The sequence below is a fragment of the Leucopleurus acutus genome (genome assembly GCF_964270905.1).
Source record: "Leucopleurus acutus genome assembly, chromosome: 8".
Lineage (NCBI taxonomy): Eukaryota > Metazoa > Chordata > Mammalia > Artiodactyla > Delphinidae > Leucopleurus > Leucopleurus acutus.
This window is the reverse complement of record NC_139151.1, coordinates 9714822-9735211: the sequence shown is the minus strand read 5'-3', so window position 1 is coordinate 9735211 and position 20390 is coordinate 9714822. Positions and strand designations below refer to the sequence as shown.

At 49.2% G+C, this 20390-nt stretch overlaps 1 protein-coding gene across 3 annotated transcripts; it reads right to left on the bottom strand.

Moving 5' to 3' along the window:
* Nucleotides 1-3698: 3698 nt before the first annotated feature.
* Nucleotides 3699-13294, bottom strand: HEPACAM (hepatic and glial cell adhesion molecule; the record flags this gene model as incomplete). Of its 3 annotated transcripts, none has more annotated exons than XM_082843902.1 (7): nt 3699-4004; nt 4569-4639; nt 4942-5015; nt 5538-5637; nt 5929-6210; nt 6886-7227; nt 13045-13294. In XM_082843902.1, 7 exons carry the CDS (start codon nt 13127-13129, stop codon nt 3699-3701), a joined length of 1260 nt encoding a protein of 419 aa, XP_082700028.1. The 3 variants fall into 3 exon arrangements, with proteins under 3 accessions (XP_082700028.1, XP_082700026.1, XP_082700027.1); XM_082843900.1 differs by having other exon boundaries at nt 4786-5015; nt 5544-5637; nt 13045-13129; XM_082843901.1 differs by having other exon boundaries at nt 5544-5637; nt 13045-13129.
* Between the last annotated feature and the right edge of the window lie 7096 nt (nt 13295-20390).

The window sequence follows — 20390 nt, the reverse complement described above, 5'->3', positions numbered from 1 at the left end:
CACAGGCACCCTCCTTCACTAAAATCATATCCAACACTGAGCGTCCTCCTTGCTTCTGGAGCAGTTTCTCGGGGCTGTCTGAAATGCTTTCTCCTAGGCTGTAGTCCTCATTTTGCCCCAAATAAAACTTAACTCACAACTCTCAAGTTTTGCATTTTCTTTTCAGTCAACAAGATCTTCTCTTTGTCTTTGGTATACTCTAGCTTTACTACATTTTATGTAGGTGTGGAAATCTTTTAAGATATCTTGTGTGTCAACCTTCTTGAATCTGTATATTCATGTTTGTCATGAGTTCTACAAAAATTTCAGTCATTACTCTTAAAATATTGTCTCTTCTCCAGCTCTCTATTCTCCCCTTTGAGCTCTTGAGGAAATGTGTGTCAGACCTTTTCATGCTACATGCCGTATCCCTTAATCTCTCTTCTCATATATTTCATCTCCTTGTCTGTCTGTGCCTAATTCTGAATAATTTCTTCAGGTACAACTTTCAGTTAACTAACTCTCTTCAGCTGTTTTTTTTTTTTTTTTTTTTTTTTTGGTACGCGGGCCTCTCACAGTTGTGGCCTCTCCCGTTGCGGAGCACAGGCTCTGGACGCGCAGGCTCAGTGGCCATGGCTCACGGGCCCAGCCGCTCCGCGGCATGTGGGATCTTCCCAGACCGGGGCACGAACCCGCGTCCCCTGCATCAGCAGGCGGACTCTCAACCACTGCGCCACCAGGGAAGCCCTCTTCAGCTGTTTTTAATGTGCTGTTAAACTCTTTCATTTTTATTTCAATAAATTATATTTTTATTTATGAGTTCTATTTGTTCCTTTTCAAATTTGATCACTTTTGATAGTCTCTTGTTGCTTGTTCATTTTTGTAATTTTGTCTTGTATTACTTCAAGCATTTCATAATTATTTTATGTTTTATATCTGATAATTTCAGTGTCTGAAGACCTTGGGGGTCTAAATCTGTTGCTTCTTATATTTGCTGACTTTCATTCATGATGATTTGTTTCCTTCTGTGTTAATGACCTTTCCTTGTGAACTCGTCTTTGGTTGGTCTTAGTCTCTGAAAATTTAAGGAGATGTTTTTTTCCAGAGAGGATTTGTATTTTTTATTTTAGGAGCCTGGGATGCTACCAGCTGGGGGCCAATACCAATTTAATCCAGGAGTCTCAGGTTCAGCTCCCACACCTTGCCACTGGCACAAGTCTGGTCTTTCATCAGTGCTAATATAAACATTTGCCCTTGGGTAATCCACATTTTATGAGTGCTAAGAAGTCAGGACTCACCTTACACTTCTAAGCTTTTATATATGCTGCTCCTTCTGCCTGGAATATGTGTCCTTTTATCCTCCCCCCAATGCCCTATCTGATTAATCAATCTTTCTAAGACTAAGTTCAGGCTTGTTCTCCAAGATACCTTTGCTGACGATCTCTAGTCTGGGTTAGATGCCGCTCTTACATGCCTCTATAGCACCCTGTATCTACCTGTCGTTGCATTTTCCACACTGTATTGTAATAATCTGTTTACTTATCTGTCTTCCTCCATGAGACTCTCTTTGGTAGGGGTCATGGCATAGTTATGCTGTTTCCCCAGTGTCGGGCACAGGGTGGATCATGGTAGATTAATACATGTCTGTTGAATAAATGAAAGACACCCGAATAAATGAATGAATGAGTGAGTGATGATTTTGGAAGGGACAATATGGGATTTCCAGAGAGGGTGAAGGATGATGGAGGGATGTGAGAAGAAAAGAGAAAAGGGAAATGACTGGTATTTTTAGGCTGTTTGTTTGTTCTCCTTGATTAAGTGGAATAAAGTTGTCACTTTATTTCATCAAAAGTTTATTGAGCATCCAGTCTGTGCTAGGCACTCTGCTAGATGCCAGTAATACAAAGATGAAGATCAAAATGAAACAAAAACAAAACCACTCTCCCCTCACCCCATTTAAGGCAGATTTGGCTTGAGCCTGGGAAGCCGACCCCTCAGGGATGCAGAACCGGGGTTTGGAATACCACTTGCCTGCATCTCACCTTAATCTTCACCCTTGCCTCTCAAGGCTGACCAGCATGTACCCATCTCCAAGTCCTGCATCTTCCACCTGCCTGAACAACTTTCCCCTGCATGCATTATCTCCTTCTAGATGAGGCACCTGGGGAAGTGAGGGGAGCAGTTCTGGCTAAGGAAGGGGAACTGCAAAGGCACACCTGCTCAGAGGAGCCTGGAGAAGTGCATAGGGGCAGGGAGCTGGGAAGGGCACGACGTCCAGGTAAGAGCAGAGGGGACCAACTAGAAATGTTGTTGCCCTTGGGGCTGGGAAAAAACTGGCCCCAGTGTGGAGTGGTGGGGAACAGGGACCTTGAGAGTCGCTCTGTGGGATGGTGCAGAGTCGGAGCAGGAGCTTAGGAAGTTAAGGAGGGACCAGGGATGCACTAGAGGCCTCAGGGGAGAGAGGTCAGAACACAGCGAGGGACTTCTTCTCTTTCAGCTTTTTAATTGCGCTCTCTCTTTGCACGGTAGATTCCTGTTCCTACAAACTGTTCAAGAGGCGGCGGCATGGGCGTGGCCTGGCTACACAGTGGACCAACCTCTCGGTATTCTGCTGTTTGTGTGACTGGGGAGTCTGCCCTTGTCCTGTCTCCTGGGACCTGAGCATCTGGGAGCAGGCCAGGTGAGAGGCCAGAGGCCAAGGGTTCCATCATGTCTCCAAGACATGCTGGGGAGCAATAAGCCTCCTCCTCCCCCTACCATTTTTGGGGAGAGTGGAACTTCATCCTCTTACAGCTGGAGGAAGCCCAATAACTTTCCGGGGGATAATGATTGTTTGAAAGGCTTGTTTTGTACAAAGCCAGGGAGAAGCCATAGGTATGAGGGGTCAAAAGACAGATCTTCACTTGAACTAGCCTTCTGGGCCTGAAGAATGAGTGAGAAGTCCCTTCTCTATGGAACAGAGACGGAAAGAATGCCGGGCACGCCGCTGAGGGAGGCTTTGGGAGGAGGCCAAGCGTGGGAGGCTTGACTCCTTTGCTCTTGCTAGAACCCCGGTAGCGGTAGCGGGGCAACGGAATGTATTGTACTTGAGCCCCTCCTTCAGCAGCTGGTAGGTGCCGAGGTACCACGTGCCTGAGAAGGGTGCTTCAAGGCCCTGCCTTCACAATGATTCGCTGGATGCTCAGAACAGCCCTCTGTACACCCAGTAAAGGGCATTGGACTTCCCCTTAGTTTAGGACAGTTGTACGTTTGAGGCAAGTGGCCTCTCTAATCTGGGCTTGCCAGAAAAGTTCCCCAGGAATCAGGAGTTTGTTCGGAGGGAAGGGGAATGGGTGGGAAGCGTGAGGGCGCCCAAGGAAGGGCAAAGGATAGTCAAGGGGGTTAGGTTACTGATGTTAGTTTCCATAAGCCCCTCCGGGGATTGGGCCGTGAATTTAATAATCTATATGGTCCTAAGAGGGCACAACCCACACCCACTGAGAACATAACTAAAGAGCCGGGAGCAAACGTAACCCGGTTTCACCATCTGATCCACCCTCCGCCTTCCCGCCGCGTCCCCCATCTGCGCATGCTCACAATCGTCCACGCGCCGGAACCCTAGCGCTGGGTGAGGACCTCCATCTCCCCTCGCCCCTGGCGGGCTGCTGCCCCGCTGCCCTGCCCTCCCCCGGGCCGCGGGCAGCAGTGCGCGGGCGCCTCCCGGGGGGTCGCGAGGAGGCTCAGGCGCTGATCTCCACCGGGCCGGCCTCGTCTTGCTCGCGGATCAGGTGCACGCCGCCCGCAGTCCGCAGTGTGCGCGAGGCGCTGCGCGAGCGGCCGGGCGAGCTCGGGGCCCGGGGCGGCGACGTGTGCGTCCGGCCCGTGGCGGGGGAGCGCGCTGGAGAGCGCGGGTAGCGGCGGGCAGAGCGGCTAGGCAGCCCCGGCGAGCGGCCCGGCACGGCAGGCGACACGGAGTAGCCGGGCGGGCCGGGCTCGGTCGCGCTCCGAGGCTCCGGGGCGGGGTTCTCCTCGGGCTCCGGGGAGTCCTGCAAGGACACGTGCCGCGAGGGGTCAGCGGACAGCTGGCCAGGGCTGGGAGGGCGCCTGCTGTTCCAGGCCGCTGGGAATACCGAGGTGGAGGGGACATAGTTCCCTCCACACTCCGGCTGCCTGGAGGGCTGCAGGCGTAGGTCTGTTTTTGCTTGCAACACAGGACACTTGATGTGGTGCCTGGCACATAATAGGTGCTCATTAAATGTTGAAATGCATTAGTTTGAGTGCTTTGTCCACTTACTCTGCACCTTCCACCTGCCTTGGACAGCATGGGACAGAGTTGGTTTATGGAATAGTAGGGAAATCACCAGAGACAGTGTCCAAAGACCTGGGTTTGAAGCCTAGATTTGCCACTGATTTACTTGTTTGATCCTGGGCAAGTCATTTCACCCCTGTCAGCCGTATTTTTCTCATCTCTAAAGTGGGGATGACACAAATATTTCTTAGGGTTATTCTGAGTCCTAGAAAGGTATATCAATATGGTATGGCTACGTAATACCAGAACATGGTAGGGGCTGGTGGAGTGTTTGTGGGGCGCCCAGCCCAAAGCTGCTCACCTTGTCCTTCAGGATGTAGAGTGCCATGGGGTTCTTCCGCTCCTGCTCTCCACTCCGTGGGAGGGTGTCTGCTGCACGGAGCAAAGAATGGGGTGGCTGGCCCAGGTATAGAACCCTTTCCACCAGCCAGCACCTACACTCTTTGCTTCCCGATGGCCAGGTAAGGCCATCGGGAAGCCAGCCTCCACCAAATGGTCTGGAATACCTGAGGTCCTACCTTGGCCGCTCCTCTCCCTGCTCTGCAGTCTTCGTGCAGTTGGTGCAGGAAGGGGCCCTGCAGAGCTGGCTTCTTTGTCGCCCATTTCGGCCTTTTCCCAGCAGCTTACTGATCTGAGTGAAGATGGGACGGGTGAGTGTGTGGCTGGGAGCTCACCTTCTGCTTTCAGGCGGTCATCATTCTGATCCATATATTCCAGGGAGTTTTGCTTCTCCAGCTTCCTCTTCTTCCTGCAAATCAACCCAGCACCCTGTGAACAGAGCTGTCGAGTGTGAGCAGGAGAAGTTCTGGGGGCGAGGACACTGGGGGAATCTGATGGCCATAAACGAGGCCTTGTAACAGGAAGACGGGCTGAGTGCGGTGGGAGGGGGAGTAGTCCAGAGCTTTGGGATGCGTCCCATCTAGGTTTGCCTCCTGAGTCCGTCCCTAGCATTGTGACTGTGGGCTAGTCATTTAACTAATCTGAGTCTCGGGTCGTTGTCTGTAAGCTGCAGATAATCACATTTAAAGGTAACACCCTAACCACAAACACAGTGCCTGGCTCACAAAAGGTGCCGTGTAAGTGAAACCAGCATTCATCGTGCTGGGATTGTCAGGGTTGTGAGCACAGAATGTGGAAAGATGGATCTCCTGGGAAGAGGTGCGGGGCCCTGGGAGGAAAGGCGTTTAAAGAGACAAAGGAAAGAACAGAGCTTGGGGCTGGGATGGGTTGAAGGATTCAGGTGCTCAGGGAGAGGAACTTGGAGAGTTACCCAGACTTTTTGGACGGTTTCCAGCAGGCACAGACTGTCACCAAGGTCACAAGGAGGAAGATGCCTCCTGTGGACAAGATTATGTAGAGGGAGCTTCTTCCTAGGGAGAGAGAGGCAGAGAGTGGGGAGAGACTTCAGAGGGGGCAGGAGGTGTGGTGAGGAGAGATTCCTGCGGCCGAAGAAATAGAAAAGGAACCCCAGGCAGCATGGCTGGCCAGTGGTGGACCTTGCCCAGAGCTCACTTCCTACCTGTGGCTGTCCTCCAGGGAGAGCTGGCCCATCTCTGCCTCTCTCCCCCTCCAGTGGCACTCTGTCTGGGATGTCCTTAGCCTCTCATGGGCACCTGCCTCTCAGGGCTTTGAGTCCCAAGGGAGGGCAGCGGGAGACTCACTGTACACGGTGATCTTGACGGGCAGGCTGCGGCCCTGGCTGATGGGGTTCTCCACCACACAGCTGTACAGGTCGTCGTCCTCCATGAGCACGCGGGTGATGGTGAGCACCTTTTGGTCGGGGGACAGGAGCATCCGCGAGTCGTTGAGGAGGGGCTTGCCGTCCTTCAGCCATGTGTAGCTGGGCTTGGTGCCGTTCTCGTGCGAGCAGTTCAGGGTAAAGGCCTCGCTGAGCTCCAGCACCGTGGTCGAAGCCACTAACACCTGGGGCCTCGAAATGGGCACTGAGCACGGGGGTGGGGGGAGCCTGTGAGCCACAGGCCAAAAGCATCTCCCTTCCCCTTCTTAACTGCCTACCTTCCAACTCAGTCTGCGGTATTGAGAGATCATCACTCCAGCTCTTTAGCACCATCCGTCCACCCATCCATCCATACATCCACTCACTCATCTATTTACCCACTATTTATTGAGCACATACTGAGCACAGGGAGTACAATGCCGAACAAGACAGCTATGGTCCCTGCCCTCGTGGACCTTCCCTTCCCTTCTTCCCACATACCTTTCCAAGATGTCTTAAACTGACCCAGCCTGGAAGATATTTCAGTTGGGCTAAGCTTAGGTCGAAATAGGTTCAAATATTGGCTCTACCACTTACTAGCTGCCTGAACTTATGCCCCAGTTTCCTCATCTGCAAAATGGGGTCCATGATATTAACTACCCCTAGATTACTATGAGCATTACATGAGTCAATATAGGCAAAGCACTTACAATCATTTCTGGCACGTAGTAAGCGCTGTATATGAGTTAGCTATGGCCTATCTGCGAACCTCTAACATTCCAGTTGGCTCACTCCCAAGCGGCTTTTGTGTGGCTTTTCCTGGGGTCTAGCTAATGTACTGGGTGGACGTGGCCCCAGTCCCAGTCACCAGTCCCGCCTCCTTCCCTGCCAGAGACTTTACCATCTACAGTGAGGTTGATGGTCTTCTCTCCAGTGAAGGTGTCATCGGTGATAGAGATCTCAACCTCATAGGTGCCCTCGTCGGCCAGCTGCAGGTCGCTGAGAAGCAGGGAGCCGTTTTCAAAGAGGCGGATGCGGTCTCGGTAGTCGGGCCTCAGGGTACCGATGACCTCTGTGCCGATGGACTGAACCACGGTCACTGGCTTGTCCCGCTTCAGCTGCCACTTGACAACGGGTTTGTCACTGCTGGTGCTGCTGTACTGCACAGAAAGCAGGGCCGCCTTCCCCACTGTGCCATGGATCAGGCGCACCGGGCTGGTGATGTTCACCCCCTCCAGGGGCTCTGTGGACAGAGACCCACGAGGTGAGGGCAGCGTCAGGCCCTGGCTCCTAACCTCACTCCCATCTTCGAGTCCTCTGGTCTCTCCATGCCTCACCCTTCTGGACCTTCACTCCCTGTCAGTCCTTCCTTCTTACCCTTCGACTGTAGCTCTGGCCCCTCTGCTCCCCTGTCATCCCTCACACCCATCCCTTTGCCCTCAATCCTTCTTCAATTTGGACCTCTGCCTCTGGTGGTTTTCCCTATTGCCTTCCTCTTGAGGAAGATTCCAGGTAACCCATACCTTATGTGGCCCATTGATGGAAATATGTATTGAGACTCCCCATGTGCCAGGCACTGTTCTATGTCCCCAGGATATATCAGTGAGCAAAACTGACAAACATCCCTACCCCCTGAAGCTTATAGGTCATTAGACCCTAGAGTGAATTTGTCAGATTTTCTCCTTAATTGGGCATTGGGAAAGTGAGGGAGGGAGAAAGCATGGAAATGTAGATTCCCAAAGAAAGGAGGGTGTGGTGAGACAGTGCCAGGAGAGGGCAAGTTTAGGGGCCTGAGGACAACTGGACAACTCTCCGGTCATACCAAGAGCCTCCCCTATCCTTGTCTCAGCTGCACGTAGCATCATACTAGGCCTGCCCAGGGCAGAACAGTCGTGGAGATTCACCCAAACTCCAGCCCAATTTGCATCCCCTATGGAAGAGGGATTTGGGACAGGTCAAGCAAAGAGCTTGGAGTCAGAAGACCTTGTAAGATTGGGCTCCACTGCTTACTGGCTGTGAGAATTTGGGCAAGTCATCCTTCTAGGCCTCACTCTTCTCTTTTAGAAAATAAGGATGATAACGATAACAAGAGCAAGTGTCTTCTCCAGTTCACAGTGCAAAAGCATGATCTGTATGTCAGTTACTGTGGTGTAGGGGAGAGAACACAGGATTGAGCATCAGAGATCGGGGCCCTATTGTTGACTTAGGACCTGGGAGAAGTTGCTTATCTGTTCAGGGCTCAGATTTCCCACAGGTCAAATGAGTGGTAACGAGATGGTCTCATGGTTTGTTCCAGCCTTGTAGTTAGTTCTGGGATTTGACCATCTTGTCCGATGGCAGCCCCATCCAGAGACACATCTCACATTTCAGAGATCTCTTAGGAACTTTGGGGCCTGAACAGATGCTGCTCGTTGGCCTTGTACCTGGCCTTGCAGAGCAATACAGCCACCTGAGGGAGGGGTCTTCTGGAGAGGATGTCAGCTAGGAACAGGACTGAGTTTAGCTGAATAGACACATACGTGTCAGGTTCTCCATTCCTCTGCACCCCCAGCTGCTTCCTTTGACTGTCATTGCCTCTGAAGTTCCCTCCTTCTTTCTCACCCCTGTTTCCCACTCTGCTACTGCTGCAGTGTAGATTTGGGGAAGGTGAGCTGTACCTTTCCAATCCCTATTCCTCTCCTTGTACCTCGAGGACCCACACCAAACCAGGAGGCAATGGAACTAAAAGGTTAGTTGTGGAGATCGAAGCAAATTTTTTTTTTTTTGCGGTACGCGGGCCTCTCACTGTTGTGGCCTCTCCCGTTGCGGAGCACAGGCTCTGGACGCGCAGGCTCAGTAGCCGTGGCTCACGGGCCCAGCCGCTCCACGACATGTGGGATCTTCCCAGACCGGGGCATGAACCCATGTCCCCTGCATCGGCAGGCGGACTCTCAAACACTGCGCCACCAGGGAAGCCCGAAGCAAATTTAATTTAAAAACATATCCAGTCCATTTTGGGAGCAAATGCATTGTTAAGTAATGAGCTTATCATCTATGGAATTGGTCAAGGAAACACCAATTGGCTCTTCTTTCACCTCCTTGTGCTTCCATTTCCTCCTCTGAATAGTGAGGTGGTGGGACCAGATGATCTCTAGGGGCCTTCTCCACCCTGACATTCTATGATCCATCACCTGTCAAGGATGTTACAATCATAAAACCTTAAGCATGGAAGAGACTACTTTAATGATGAAAGCCACCATATGTATGAATATTATATACTTGTTACTGAGAGGAGTCTCAATTAGCAGGAGTTAGAATGGACAAAATCAACTATTTTCAAAATTTTTAAATTAAAGGTATTTTTGTTCCCACAAAACCTTATGGAAATTGAAAAGGAATGAAATTTAGTTCTAGTTCACCTGATTTGGTCAAAGAGGTAGTGAGGACCAGAGCCCTGTCCTCCCCAGTACCTCGGGGTGCTGCTAGGAATCCTTATGGCTCTGTGTATCAGGCAGAAATCGTTTGGCTACATGATCCTTAAGATTTCTCCAGCTCTTAGTTTCTGTGATAATTTAGATGGGATTTCCTGCCTCGCATCTGCTAGCCCGGAGATGGAAACAACCTAAGTGTCCATCATTGGATGAATGGATAAAGAAGATGTGGCACATATATACAATGGAATATTACTCAGCCATAAAAAGAAACGAAATTGAGCAATTTGTAATGAGGTGGATCGACCTAGAATCTGTCATACAGAGTGAAGTAAGTAAGAAAGAGAGAGAGACAAATACCGTATGCTAACACATATATATGGAATTTAAGAAAAAAAAATGTCATGAAGAACCTAGGGGTAAGACAGGAATAAAGACACAGACCTACTAGAGAATGGACTTGAGGATATGGGGAGGGGGAAGGGTGAGCTGTGACAAAGCGAGAGAGAGGCATGAACATTATATATGCTACCAAACGTAAGGTAGATAGCTAGTGGGAAGCAGCTGCATAGCACAGGGAGATCAGCTCGGTGCTTTGTGACTGCCTGGAGGGGTGGGATAGGGAGGGTGGGAGGGAGGGAGACGCAAGAGGGAAGAGGTATGGGAACATATGTATATATATAACTGATTCACTTTGTTATAAAGCAGAAACTAACACACCATTGTAAAGCAATTATACTTCAATAAAGATGTTAAAAAAAAAAAAAAAGACAGCACCTACAATGTGAAGGTGATCTTAGGACTAAAAGGGTAGAAACCAGGCAAGGGACTTCTTCCTATTGGGTCGGTAGAGGATGGGTTGACTCTAGGATCCCAGAGAATAACATCTTGCAAATCAGATTATCTAGATTTATGGCATGCTGTGTTTATGTCTGTGAGTAGTATCCTAGCCTCTAGAAAAACCTTGTTTGAATGTTCCAGGAATAGGGCTGTGATGAATTTAGGAAAGACTCTTTAGGCCATATTAGGTTTAGAGCACTAAGTGTTACTTGCCTGAGGCCAGGTTGGTGATGCTGTCATAAGGGAGTATGGCAAGGGATTAAGGTAAATCTCTGGGAGCCAGGGCCACATGGTCCAGCCCCCCTTTTAGTGCCAATCTTAAAAATACATTTCCCAGCCTCCCTTGCAATTAATTATGATACTACTGAGTTCTAGCCAATAATACTAGTAAAAGTTGTAGACACCATTTACAGGCTGATTTAGAAAAACCTCCCTCCTTTTCTTTTTTAATCCTCTACCTAAAAGAAATGAAGATAAATCTCAGACTGACCATGGGAAACACATGTCAAAGCTGATAGCACTCCATCAGCTTGGTGCCTGAAAAACCTCACGGAACAGTCTTTCCTCATCCCAGGCCTAGCTCGAACCCGTGTACCCCTGCATTGGCAGACGGATTCTTAACCACTGTGCCACCAGGTAAGTCCCTAATGGTAACCTTTTAACTGGCATATCCAATGGGCTCTTCCAGGTCCTTATTATACTGGGCTCCTTGATACATTTGATGATGATTGTCTGGGAAACTCCCAACTCCCTTCACTTTCTGGATACCACAGTCTCCCAGGTCTCCCTCTGTGTCTCTGATTGTTCCTTCTGGGTCTCCTCAGTGGGCTTTATTCTCTGCCTTCCTCTGCAAATCTTGGGGTTCCTCAATGTTCCATATTTAGCTCATTTTCTCCTCCAAGGTAATATTTATTCATTATCCTTGTTTTAAATCTCACCTCTTGGCTGACAGTTTCCGAATACTTCTCTCCAATCCTCCAGCTTTAGGCTATTCAACATTTTCCCACAGATGTCTCATAGGCGTTTCAACCTCAACGTGAGCGCAACACTAGCTATCATATCTCCCAACCTTGCCCAATTTTTAAAATTTATGGTTTCACACAGAAACCCTACCTCCTTCTCTAGATCGTTTCACTTCCTATAAATCACTAGGTCCTGACTTTCCCTCCAAAATATTATCTCAACATCCCTCACTCCCCCTCTCTTTATTCCAATTCCAGCCCAGGTCATTTCTCTCCTGAACTATTGCAATAGCCTCGCTATGGTTTGACTTGTGTCCCCTAAAAGTCATATCTTGAAGTCCTAACCCCAAGTATCTCAGAATGTGGCCTTATTTTGCCGTGTGGTCATTGCCAAGGTAATAAGCTAAGATGAGGTCATGCTGGAGTGGGGTGGGCCTCTAATCGAAGATGACTGGTGTCCTTTTAAAAAGGAGAAATTTGGATATACACACAAGCACAGGGAGAATGCCATGTGAAGATTAAAGTTAATCTGTCACAGCCAAGGAACTCCCAGAAGCCAGCAGAGAGCGCTGGAACAGAACCTTCCCGAAGGCCTTCAGAGGGAGCACAGCCTTGCCAGCACCTTGATCTGGAACCTTTAGCCTCCAGAGCTGTGAGACAATACATTTCTGCTGTTGAAGCCACCCAGTCTATGGTTCCAGCAAATGGATACAGGCTTCCTTTCCTATCTTGCTTGCCTGTGGTTTCACCTCCAATGCCTCACTGGAGAGTGAGGGATCTGAGCTATACTCTGGCCCTGCTGGTTCCCAGATTAAAAACCATTCAATGTCCTCCCCCGCTCCCATTGTTTGCAAATTATATTACAGTTTCCTTAGCAGGGTTTACCAGACTCACCTAACTCCACCCACACTTTCTTCTCCAGCAGCGGTGACTGACTGGGCTGCTCCTAACATGTGATACCATTTCAAGCTGTTGACCTTGGCGCATTTTCCCAACTATAATGCTCACTCCCACACCTATCTGTTTTTCTCATCTTTTAAAATTCAGTGCAGACATTCCCAGGAAACCTCCCCTGATATTCCCCCACTCCCATTCTGTACCACCAGCGCCAGCTTCCTGATGGGGTAGGTGACCTCTCTCTGATTCTTGGAACCCTCTGCCTCTCTGACTCATAGTAGTTTCTGCATTTTATTAAAATGATCTCTGCATCTTATTTGCCCCACTAAATTGTGAATTCCTAGGCTCTCTGGAATAGTGTGTGTGTGTGCGTGCGTGCGTGTGCGCACATAAGCACATGTATTTCAAATAAGATCATTTCTCCAAGAAGTTGGTAGGGGGAGGTAGGTGTCTATGGCGTGTGTGTTACGCATAGGTTGGTGTTACTCTCCCAAACCAGGAGGCTTATTATCTCCAAAGCTTCTTTCATCTCCCTTGTTATTTTACACTCAGAGAAGCCAGGGTGGCGGCTGGGGAGACACAAAACCAAGATTTCCCCACCCCTCCAAGGCCCACCATAGTCCCTCGGAAAGAATGCCGGACTGGCCCACGCCAACAAGACATCCCATCAGAAACAGCTCATTGCCCTCCATCTAATGTACTGAATGCCGTGGGAGCTGCAAAGTCATGCAGGCTTTGGGGGATGGGGGGCAGGGGCCGGGCAGGAGGCACACAGAATGAAGAAATACATTCAACACGAATGCCTGAATTCACTGAGACGCTTCCCACGGTGGCTAAGCATTCTCCCCTCCTCCCACCCCAAAGGCATTCTGGCCCTCAGCTCTCCCCTCCCTCTCCTTCGAAAGCCCCGGGTCCCTTCTCCAGACCCTGTCTTACCCTCTGGTCTCCTACCTGTCTGGATCAGAAGCAGGTAGAGAAAAGGAGTGAGGCGCAGGGCATTGAAGGCTCTGGACAGGGCTTCCCTTTCTCTCTTCATTTTGGGTGGCGTTCTCCAGCTCTGGTGCACACAATTAGCATGATTTCTCCACTCTGGGCACGTCCCTTTGTACCACTCGGAGTTTCTCTGCCCGAACACAACCCTGCCAAGTTCTCTCTGAATACACAGAGCTCTGTGTGTTGCTGGACTTGTTCTTTCCTCTCTTTCAGACCTGGCATTTTCTAGTTTCAAAGCCCTACATCCCGGGTTCGGAGGAGAGTATCTGCTTGGGAGATAATCTCCAGCACAGGGTTCAGTCTGATGGGTCCCAGCAGCCTAGCAGTTCTTTGCCGGCCTGTGCTGAGCCCCACTGCCAGGGGGAGATGAGGATTTGGGCTCAATGAATGGACTGGGCTGGGACACATACTAAACTGGACCTTGTGTGTCCCAACCTATCCTGTCTCCACCTCACACTCCCTGTTCCTGCGAAGGAGGGTGTGCGCCAGGGACACGCCTCAATAAGCTCTGAAAATGGAGGGAGAGGAGCTTTTCAAAAGCTGGGGGATGAGAGATTCCAGAAACTGCTGAAGAAATGGAAAACTCCTGTTCCACCCCAAAGAAAGAAGATTGGAATATGGCTTGAATTCTGTTATTTTCATACCTGTCCTGGTGCTGCTTTGGCTTCTCTCTCTATCATAGAATCACGTAGATGCTGGGGACCTTTCTCCAGAAGCTACTCTGCTCATTCCCCAGCCTCCAGCCCATTTCCTAGAACATGTCAGAACAAAGACGAAGGTAATAGCCCAAGAGCCTTGGGTTCTGTCCCCAGCTACAGCCCAGCCGTTTCCTCAAGTCTTGAGGCGTGATGAAGAGAGACACCCCAGCTCTACCCTGACCCTTCATTACCACGTCCACATCCTCTCCTGAGGGGCGTCAGTGGAATGTATGCTTGCTAACTGTGTGATCTGGGGATGGGTGTGCAACGTTGTTAATTCTCCAATTTCACATCTGTAAAAGGGGGAGAAACAGTAGCTTCCTTGTAGAAATTGTTGAGAGGATTGATGAAGATTTAGTACGGTAGGGTGCCTAGAAAATTCTTTGTTGGAGAGGTGAGATATATATATATATATATATATATATTTTTTTTTTTTTTTTTTTTTTTGCGATATGCGGGCCTCTCACTGTTGTGGCCTCTCCCGTTGCGGAGCAACAGGCTCCGGACGCGCAGGCTCAGCGGCCATGGCTCACGGGCCCAGCCGCTCCGCAGCATGTGGGATCCTCCCGGACCGGGGCATGAACCCGTGTCCCTTGCATCAGCAGGCGGACTCTCAACCACTGCGCCACCAGGGAAGCCCCAGAGGTGATATTTTAAACTTTAAGAAAAAACTGCCTCTTCTTCTTTTCCATTACTTTAGGGATCTTTATATCTTGGTGAGACCAAAGTTTACAACTTCCCCTCTTGATTGTCTCTAACGCTGACCTTAGTTTTGTAAATTCAGTAGCTGTCTCTCAAAGTATTCTTTTTACATACTGGAGACAGCTTGTGTAAGCCAGGTTTCTAGAACTGAAGATTGAGTGCATGGTCCATCTGAGCCAAAGGATGGGGAGGAGAGGTGGGAAGCATTGCTCTTGAACTTCACAGAGGAACTCCAAAAATATTCTGAAATACACAAGTCAGAATTTTTTCCTTTTGCATCTTTATGGTTGTGACTTTTTCCTACCCAGCTCAAGGCACTTGTCTGCCTCTGGTAGAGTTAATGGTGTTTCAGCATGAATAAAATGAAAAAGAGAAAGGCAATATTCAGCTTCTGACATTGAAAATAGTATTTTAGAGTCAGTAGCAAGACGAAAGGCTTGAAAGCCAGTGTTTGTAAGGTACAGAAGGATCTTTTAATTTCTTTTATCTGCTCCTTTGATGTATCACAGAGCAGGCTGTGGACCAGATCATAGCGTTCTTCTATAGTTGTAGACAAATGGCCTCTTTTGCCTGTGATGGTTAGGTCCAGAGGCTTATTGCCTGAGGTAAAAGGATATGATGTTCAGGAAATAAAAGCCTGAACTCTGCCTTTTTCATCCTGAAGGACTGTGGAAAGAGAGCTGTGATAGAGGGAGACCTGGGCAGGATCTAAGTTCTCCACATCCCCTCCAGGGAGGAACCTTAGGCTCCTTACACCCACGCAGAATACGAAAGTGCCCCAAAGTGGACACATGTTCCCTTGAGGGGACCCAGAGGTACTGGAGGGTAAAGCACCAATAGAGGGCAGAACAGGGAGCAAAGGGGCCGCACTGTGCAGGTGACACACCGCCCCTCAGACCAGAGAGCAACCTAGACTTGTGCAGAGACCAGTGGGAGTCCTGAGAAGGCCACACAGGTCCCCGGACACCATCTCCCGCCTTGCCACAAGGACCCCTACGCCACACCACCTATGCTCACCCTAACCCTTCTCAGAGAAGAGCTGGGTTTGGGGAAGAAACTGGAAAGACTGATCCAATCAGAGACTGAGCTACCTCAAGAGAATGTTCAGGTGGTTGGGTTAGACTGAGTTTACCAGGATGGACTGACTTTTGGTTTTCCTCTGCTGCCCTGGGCGGGGGGTGGGTGTGGGTGGGAGGCTCACATGGGAGACCCCGGCAGCTGCAAAGGCGCAAAGGCACCACTGTGCCTTTGCACAACTGAGTGTACGAGGAGCAATTCTGCAATCCTGCTTCAGGTGTTTTAAGATGAGTAGCCCTACAGAAGCGTCTATCATCTGCTTCTGTGCTTTTCTCTTCTCAAGAACAGAGAGTTCTTGGATTGAAGTACTGTGTCTTATTGGCCTCTGTAGCCCTACTGTGTAACACAGGGCAGGGCACGTAGTAGGTGCTCAGCAGACAGTTGCTGACTATTGAATGGGCGAAAACTTGTGGTGGGTAGGGTACCTCTCTAGCAGCTGGTGGAGTGGAGGGCGACTGTGAGGGGGACTGGACGAGAGGAATGACAGCAGGGAGGGCACCAAACAGCAACTGCAGATGACAGAGCGATGTGTGAGCACACATGCGGCACCCCTTCTGGAATTCCCAGAAGTAACTGGGATTCACCTTGAGGCGGGCCACCGATCCAATAGGCAATGGGTGACAGAAACATAAGGTAACAGTCCAGCCAACTTAGTCTCACACACAACACGTACCGGTGATCTCACCTGTCTGAGCTGACCTTGTTTTATCCTTCCATGCATTCCTTGGGTTTTTCCTTGTGGGTGTGTCTGTTCCAGCTAATTGTTGACGATTCAGACTGGGGTTTTTGTTTTTTTGTCTTTCGTTCTTTTCTTTTGGTATGGATATCCTGATTATATATATATTACTTTTCTTTAGCTCTGAAGAGGGTTGTCCCCCTGGGGATCAGAAAACATGGTTACTGTGGCCATCTCCTTATTAGCCTGGGAGACTCTCCAGGGCAGGGGCTGTAATTCCTCATTCTTATGTGTCTCCTCCCAGGGAGGAGCTCTGAGCTCTGCATAACACGGCTATTAAACAATGTGTAGACACACTGCTTGACTGACGGCATCCACGGCCTGTGCCCTTTCCTCCTCTGAGCAATTCAGCAGATGCATTTCCGCGGGCATTGTCCTCTCCTGAGCAGCTCGGCCGGTCCTCTTGGCCCTCCGGCTGCACACAGGTGCTTCAGGCCACCCTCATTTGGCACCCGCTCTGGGGCTCCGGGATTCCGACCCTCCCCTCCCCCACATGCATGGCAGCCCTGGCCTGCTGTACTCAGGACGCTATGCTGAGCACCCAGGCAGTGGCCCTGCAGCTCAGAATGGAAACCTCCCCCAACACACACACACACACACACACACACACACACACACACACACACACACACACACGAATGACGTATAGATAAGTAGGTTTTAATAACCCTACCATTAGATTTAAGAATGTCCCTGCCCACTTGGCCGCTTCTCTTGTCTCCAGGCTGCATGAAGAATGCTCTGGCACCGATACTACTGGAGAGGTTTGGTCCTTGCTAATACCATAACATCAGTGGGGATTTTTATATTTGGCATTCTCCCCCTCCTTCCCTTCATTCACTTCCTGTTATCAATTGAGTCAAATCTGTCTCCTCCACTAAATTGTAATTAATCTTTGGTAGCAGAATGAAAAATAATCTAACAAATGGCATCCGAATTCCTCTTTAGAGTAAATTGTCTTTAGCAAGAAAAATATCTAGATACGCCACATGGAGTGGAAGGTAAGGTCTGAAGCAAAAGGCGTCAAGACACAAAAAGAGAAACCCCTGTGCAATAGAAATAAACAGGAATTGGGGATGGAGAAAGAGCAGAGAGGAGAGACGTGAGGGGTCGGGGTGAGGAAACAACAAGGGGCAGGGAGCTGAAAACAATTGAAGAACAATTTGCATTGTTACACTATAAAACCCTTTCTCCTCTGTCTTCTTCAAAACTCTAAGAAAAGTTTACTGTACACAAATTGCAGTATGTGTGTGTGTGCTTCTAGCTGATAGAATATGGCAAAGGTGATAGGGTAGCCACTCCCTTGATTAGATTATGTTATATAAGACTTAGCAGACCAGAGAGAGAGAGAGAGAGACAGAGAGAGAGAGATGGTCCTGCTGACTCTGAAGAAGTCAACTGCCCTGTTGTGAAACAGCCTCGTGGCAAGGAAATGCTGGTGGCTCTAGGAGCCGAGAGCTACCCTCAGCTAAAAGCTGGCAAGAAAATAGGAACCTCAGTACTACAGGCACAAGGAACTGAATTCTTCCAATGACTACATGAGCTTGGAAGAGGACCTTGAGCTTCAGAAAGGAATGCAAACCAGCTGACACCTTAACTGAAGTCTGATGACACCTTGAGCAGAAAATCCAGCTAAGCTGTACCCGACCCACAGAAACTGTAAAAAAAATAAATGTATGTTGTTTTAAGCTGCTAAATTTGTGGCAATTAGTTATGCAGCATAGAAAACTAATACGGGTGTGTGTGTCTCTGTGTGTGTGTGTGTGTGTGTGTGTGTGTGTGTGTTTACACACTGAGACAAAGGACGGAGTTCCAGGTCTGCATCAACAAGGTGGGCAGGAGTACAGCACATATAGAACAGTGAAATGATCTCTAAAGGGACTAATTCAGGTGAAGCAGGAGTTTGGAGTCAGAGATAGTGCTGAGAACTTAGGCCTTCAGAAATTTGGAGAAATACTGGTATCTTAGTCCGGGTTGCCCCAGAGGCAGACTCCAAGGCAAGAAGCTAAATAGTTTATTTGAAAGGTGATCCCAGCAAAACCAGGTAGGATATTGGGGGAATGAGAGATGGAAGGGAAGGAAGCCAATGAAGGTTGCACATCAAGCAATTTACTACCGTGGACAGCTAGAGCTTAATCCTGTGGGAAATAATGAAGAATAAGCCTCAGAATTATCCCAACCCAAGGGGCAAGGGAGCTGGGATATTTATCCACCGACTGCCATCAGATATGGGTTGAAGGCTGCTTCTCCGGGGTAAGAAGTTAATTCCCCTGACCTTGCAGGAAGGTATCCTGTCCAAACCTTCTCCCCTTCTCTAACTGCTCTCAAAGTGTGTGTGTGTGTGTGTTTGTGTGTGTGTGTGTGTGTGTGTGTGTGTGTGTGTGTGTGTAAGCTACTCCTACTGTCAGGCACTTTGTATCTATTTGTTCATTTAATTCTCCCAGTACCTCCTTTTCAGTAGATATTATCACCTCATTTTACAAACAAGAGAGACTAAAACTTCAAGAAGTTAGCAATTTGCTGAGGTCATATAGTTACTAAGTGGCAGAACCTGGATTAGAAACCCAGGATAGTTGCTAACAAAGCTGAGGCTCCCGACCACCTCTCTGGGTCACCAGTTGGAAGTCCAAATCCTGGTCTAACCCTTTACCCCCAGCACCCACCCTCTGACTAAGCCCCAGGATGTAAGGTGGACCTCTCTGCCCACTCCTGGTGCCCTCTCCTGTTGCTGAAGTTATTTTCGATTCTTTGTTCCATAAACCTATATGTGATCGGTGCCAGAGCTGTCCCTACCATCAGTTCAATTTGCCAGAAAGGAGGGAGAGGGAGGACGGAGATTTGTGGAGCTGCAGCGCGTTGCCTGGGAACGAGGAATTTGTGTGAGGCTTTGAGTTGAGACAAGGCAGGGCCCTGCTGCTCCAGCAACCAGCGAACCAGGGACGGATTGGCCAGCTCTCTCTGGAACAAAACAAGCTTTCTGTGGGCCTGGAGAGTGAGGAATGGCCCTCCCCAAGGACATTTCTTCTTTCCTTTTTCTTTTTAAAGTTCCCCACCTCTGGCTCGCTTCTGAGAAACATCATATATGAACAGAGATGGGGGTCAAAAGGCTCCCTGTGCCCTCCCTGGGGCCTTCATCCTGAACGTTGGTTTTGCTGCCTGTGAGTTCAGTGAATGTGAGGGGACGCCTGGAAGAAAAGCGTTCTACAGACACGGTGTCTCAAAAAGGCGTGGGGTTTACTAGCAGAAACAATGTGATCCTGCAACAGCATGGGGTCCAGATTTCCATAAGCCAGGGAGGAGGTGCTCCCAGTTCCAAAGTGGAAAACTTGAAAACATCAAAGTGTTTTATGCTGAGAGTCAATATTTGATTTCTGAATAGAATTCCCACCCCCTCAGAAACTGAGAGGAACTCAGGCTTGTGTCCACGGTCGATGAACGTGCCCTATTCAGCAGCTCTCCAGAGGAACAAAGAGGAGACGTGAATTGGTATTAAAGCGTGGAGAGATCCAGCTTTCGTTGACCTATTTGAGATGTGGCGAGGACATTCTAGAGAACATCTCTGGATTTCTGTTCATGTAAAGCTTCAGTGCTCAAAGAGAAACAGGCTGAAAAATCATGGGGAAGCCACAAATTACCCCCAACTCATGAATGGCTTCATTTTTTCTTTTCTCCTAGATCCTCAGATGGTGTCCTCCCACCAACCTTGTCAGGAACGGGTTTGGTCCCATCCTCCCTCTCCTGCCCTCCTCCCAAAGAGGAGGAGAAAGAAATGGAAATCAGCTGGCCAGCATCTAATAACTGCCTACTGTGTGAAGAGCACTGTGTTCCAGACTTTAGTAAGAGGAGTGGGATGTGGGGAAGGGTGTCACATTCAAAAGTAACAGAAAACACAATCCTTGCCTAGGTGCTTAACTCTAGTTGCGAGAGATGCATCTATAATACTGTTGATAATATATTTGCATTGCCCCTTATAAATTGTATTTATTTATTTATAATATTTTACTTATTTGGCTGTGCCGGGTCTTAGTTGTGGCGTGCAGGATCTTCAGTTGCGGCACGCAGGATCTAGTTCCCTGACCAGGGGTTGAAGC